Source organism: Phragmites australis, chromosome 2 (genome assembly GCF_958298935.1).
Source record: "Phragmites australis chromosome 2, lpPhrAust1.1, whole genome shotgun sequence".
Classification (NCBI taxonomy): Eukaryota; Viridiplantae; Streptophyta; class Magnoliopsida; order Poales; family Poaceae; genus Phragmites; species Phragmites australis.
Genome location: NC_084922.1, coordinates 16,752,447 through 16,757,177, shown reverse-complemented (window position 1 = coordinate 16,757,177; position 4,731 = coordinate 16,752,447). Strand labels below are relative to the sequence as shown.

Below are 4,731 nucleotides of genomic sequence, written 5' to 3'. Positions count from 1 at the left end.
AGACACAATGTATATAGGTTAAGCCTCCGGTTGGAATAATAGCCTACGTCTTGTATGGATGCTACTATATATTGATTATCTTGAATATGAATAATGTGACTAGACCTATTACAATGGAGAGAATTGGATCTAAATTAATCTAGGGTTGAAGCTACCGAGTTTCTTCAATTGGTAAGGTCTTGGTGTTGCTTGCCTCAAGTTGCGTACGTATAAATTGTCTCGTGGTTCAGAAATTGTCCTCCGAGGATCTGAGATCCCGCCTTATATAGGGATCCCGACCATAATTAATAGGGAGTCCTGCTTCGTATCGACCAAGATAAGACAGCCAAATCCGACATGGATACTAGTCGTAAAATCGGTTAACCCGACTAATATATGTCTTCATAATCTCTGAGTATATCAGATCCCGCAGATTCAGGTCTGCAATATTCGAAGTTATTAAGCATATATGATATACCCTATCTATATACAGTGTACTTATACGCTTATACGCTATAGTTAGATATTCGGTGAACACGTAACACATCAAACATAGTCAGATATGAAACAATCGAAGTTTCCTGCCAACAAACTTCCTTGCCATACATCAAATTAATTCACTCTATCCCATCAACAACATGCAGTCTACTGGCACTAACAGGGATGAGAAGATACTTGATAGGAATGGTGCTAATCTGATAATAATTTTTTTTAGCATACTCCCCCCCCCCCCCCCCCCCAATTCACAATAACATCACTTTTCCTGAAAAATTATGTTCAAACCAAACATGACCTCATAGGGGTATAAAAGAAGTTTCATATCAGTATATTTTTCAACATCATGCTGCATACATAACATTGTATCATCTGCATATTGACTTTTTCTTCCAAAAATATTAGGTATGAGTCCTTGAATCATATCATTATTTTGTGCCCTCTTGTATCATCTTGGACAAGCAATCAACTGCCAAGTTGAGAGGAAAAGGAACAAGGGATTGCCTTGTCTGGCCCTTCTATGACTTGTGAAAGAAGAACCCACCATATCATTTAATTTCATACAAAGAGTAACATTGCATATTACTTGTTGAAGTCAACTCATCCAAGCAGGACTAAACCCTCTAATATTCAAGCACTGAAACAAAAGGTCCCAATTTACTTTATTATATGCTTTTCCAAAGTCCAATTTATGAATCACTCCAATCTGTTTTTCCTTTTTGTTCCATGAAGAATCTCATGAAGAGATAGTGCCATCCATAGTATTTCTGTCTTTAATGAAAGCATTCTGAATTGTGCTAATCAGATTATCCATATACTTTACAATCTCAATCAGAACTTTAGTTATGAATCTGTATGAACAATTTTGCAAGCAAATAGGCTGAAATTGCTGAATCCTCTCTGCCTCAGAAGTTCTGGGTAGCAAGGTAATCACACCATAGTTAAGTCTCTTGACAGGAGGAAGATGCTATCTGCCTTGACATTTGTTGGTTTTGTTGACTTCGTTGGTTCTGAGCACTCACGGTCTTAATAGCAAACTGCAACTGTGGTTCAATTGGTCCCTTCATCATATTGTAGTAGTCGTTCTGCTCAAAATATTGATCAAACAAAATGATGAGAAGGTAAGATCTAAAGCTGGTAAATCAGAGCTGCAAAAGAAAAATGGAAAGATATAGTAGTACCTTGTTTGAGAATTTTCTAAAGAAGATCTCCTCGAGCCGCCTAACCAGTTCCGGCAACAGCCGCTGCCACTCTGCCGATGATTGTTTCCTTCCTATATACTGAAATCTGCTGATTTGAGAATAACAAGTCAAAAACCCAGTCCTATGCCTTCTATTGGATTAAAAAAATCAACCATAGACCTAAATTTTTGGATTTGGGAAGGGACTCAACTAGTTTCAAAATTTATGCACAATCCCTCATAAATTGAAAGAAAGTCAATCATGTAAGTAGCAAATCCATTGTCACCTTCGTAATTGTGGAAAGGAAATAACTTCAGAGGTATAAAAGTTGATATGGGTACTATTTATTGTTCAGAGCATCTTGACAATTTGGATTTTCCACTTACTTTCTGGATATGCTACTATTCGGTCAGCAGTGTGCCACTAACTCGCTACAATTAATACCCTCGCTGCAAAGCAGTCTACTCAGTGAAAGCCAACAGTAACAAAAACTTACATTTTCTCGCGCATATTGTTGCGCAGCATCACAAACTCGGCGTCGATCTCCGCAAGGCCCACCACATCGTAAATTGGCTGATGCTCTGGATTTGGCTGCTGTTGATTTAGATGATACTGATTTTGAACAGACTGGGAATTATGCTGCTCCTGATGTTGCTGCTGGCGGAATAGTTGCTCATGATTCCACTGTGGTGACTGAAAATTCCCATTTTCTGGTTGATCCAAAACCTCAGTTTTTATGTGAGACTGTGGTTGAATGGACTGAATGTTTAACTGATTGCTAAACAACATTGGATTAATTCCTGATCTAGCCTGCACATCTGCAGCACTAATGCTCTGACTGTTTGGTGTGGTTAAAGCAGAAGAACCAGTAGCATAAAAACTGCCGAAACCAGCCATATCAACTGATTCTGCACAAAGAAGGTAACACGATTTGCTTTTATTACAACACCACCAGTGTACATGAATTTTGCTATCCAATAAAACAAAAACACATGACATGTTAGCCAAGGAGAAATAGTAACATGCCAGAATTAAGCTGTACCGCCTCCCCAAGCAAAAAACATTTAGGTATATGCTTCAGCTACTTGCTAAAATGAATTTAATCCGTTTCGAAACAACACAGATGTCAAAAGGAACGCTCCTGATTTACAGATATAAGAAACAGATATTTTAGTAGAAGGCAAATAAGCAAGACTCTCAAAGAGATGTTTTGGTTTTTTCTTAAAAAACATAGGCCCTACATCATGGCTAGAGGAGAATTTCAGGTAACAGAAAGCAGGCCCAAGGACTTCGAGTAAAATTATATGCACCTGGCATCGAGGTACCCATGTCAGCATTCTGAGCAACCATGCCTGCACCAGATGATGAAAGAGCATTGTTGTCTGTAACATAAGGAAACCTCGTATTTCCAGTGGTGCCTAGTGTCATACCTGTCGGAATCATCGTGGTGGTGCCTAGTGTCATACCAGGTGTCGGAATCATCGTGGTGGTGCCTAGTGTCATACCAGGTGTCGGAATCATCGTGATGGTGCCAGAGGAAGATGCTACCTGCCTTGACATTTGTTTGTTTTGATGATTTTGTTGGTTCTGAGCGCTCGAGGTCCTTATAGCAAACTGCAATTGTGGCTCAATTGGTCCTTCCATCATATGACAGTAGTCATTCTGCTCAAACAATACGACGTTCCAACAACCAAAATGATGAAATAGTCAGATTTACCTTTTCTCGCCAGAAAAGCACTTGATCATTAGCAGACTAGAGCTACAAAAGCAAAAGGGAAAGAGATATTAATACCTTGTTTGAGAATTTGCTAAATAAGATCTCCTCAAGCCGCTTCGCCAGTTCCGGCAACCGCGGCTGCCACTCAGCCGTCATTTGCTTCCTTCCTATGTACTCGTATCTGTGGATTTGAGAATAAAAAGTAAAAAAAAAAAGTCCTACACCTTCTATTGGATTAAAAAAACAGACCCAAAATTTGGGGTTTGGGAAGGGGATTCAAGTAGTTTCAAAATTTATGTGCAATCCCTCATACATTTAAACTTTAAAGGGAAGTCAATCATGTACATATTACATCCATTGTCGCCTTGGTAATTATTAAAAGGAAATAACTTTAGTTTCTGGATATGCTAGCAGTGCCTCGCTACTCAGTACAGTTAATACCGTCACTACAAACTAGTGTACTCAATGAAAGACTGAAAGTGAAAAGTAATAAACACTTACATCTTCTCGCGCATATTGGTGCGCAGCATCACAAACTGCTGGTCCATTCCCGCAAGGCCCGCCATATCCTGCATCGCCTGGTGCTGCGACGTGCCGCCCACACCGACACCAACACCGCTGCTGCCAACTGGATTCATCTGCGCTTCCTGCCTCGACATCTGCCCGGACAGGCCAAGCCTCAAGCAGTCGCGGTCACCCCGGGCAGCGCGGCTGCTGAACACAGCAATCCCCCCTAATGAGCACGCGTGGCGTCGCACGTGAAGAAACTAAAAAAGGAGCAAACTTTCCTCCGCAATAACAGGAAAGGAGCTGCCCCACTCCAAATCCAACCTGAAACGCTTCCCGATTAAGCAAGAACGGCGCCGTAACAACGGTGGCGTGTATCAGGCCAGTAAGCAAGCGCCTATTCCCGCGCGGGGGCAGCAAGCGACGGCCTTGCAGCACAGCGATTAGTGGGGGGCGGTCGGTGGGCCCAGATGGCGGAGGAGACGATGGGGGCACGGGTGTCGATCGGCGGCCGGCGAGGAGGGCGGGGGTGGCGCGGGCGATTTGGGGGAATTGTCTAGAGACGCGGGGAAGGAGGTGACAGATGAGAAGGCATCGACCACCGTAGGTTTCCTTGTCCCGTGCTTGTTCCTGCTGGCCGCGGCTTCTCTGTCTCCTAACCCTGTGCCGATCGGTGTTCCTGCACATGTGGAGGCAATCCTTTTGCCCCCCTCCAGGAGCTGGGCCCTCTAATTCCTCCGTCCACCGTCGAACGCCAGAACAGAACGGAGCCGTCAGCTTGTTCCGTCACACACTATCATAATTACGGAAATTAGGAGGTATTGATGGAGGAAAAAAAACCCCGCCAAACTG

General features: G+C 42.7%; 1 protein-coding gene across 12 annotated transcripts; it reads right to left on the bottom strand.

Annotated features, from left to right (window-relative positions):
* Positions 1-542: 542 nt before the first annotated feature.
* LOC133901303 (probable histone acetyltransferase HAC-like 1) lies at positions 543-4,530 on the bottom strand. 12 transcript variants are annotated; one of them, XM_062342673.1, is made up of 8 exons: positions 3,874-4,530; positions 3,448-3,553; positions 3,086-3,317; positions 2,966-3,007; positions 2,152-2,563; positions 1,656-1,764; positions 818-1,559; positions 543-772 (listed from the first exon to the last, which is right to left on the bottom strand). In XM_062342673.1, the coding sequence occupies exons 1-7, from the start codon at positions 4,029-4,031 to the stop codon at positions 1,416-1,418; spliced, it is 1,203 nt and encodes a 400-aa protein (XP_062198657.1). In that variant the 5' UTR covers positions 4,032-4,530; the 3' UTR covers positions 543-772; positions 818-1,415. The 12 variants fall into 12 exon arrangements, with proteins under 12 accessions (XP_062198657.1, XP_062198664.1, XP_062198670.1 ...); XM_062342680.1 differs by having other exon boundaries at positions 2,152-2,557; XM_062342686.1 differs by having other exon boundaries at positions 2,966-3,010; positions 3,128-3,317.
* Positions 4,531-4,731: the final 201 nt, after the last annotated feature.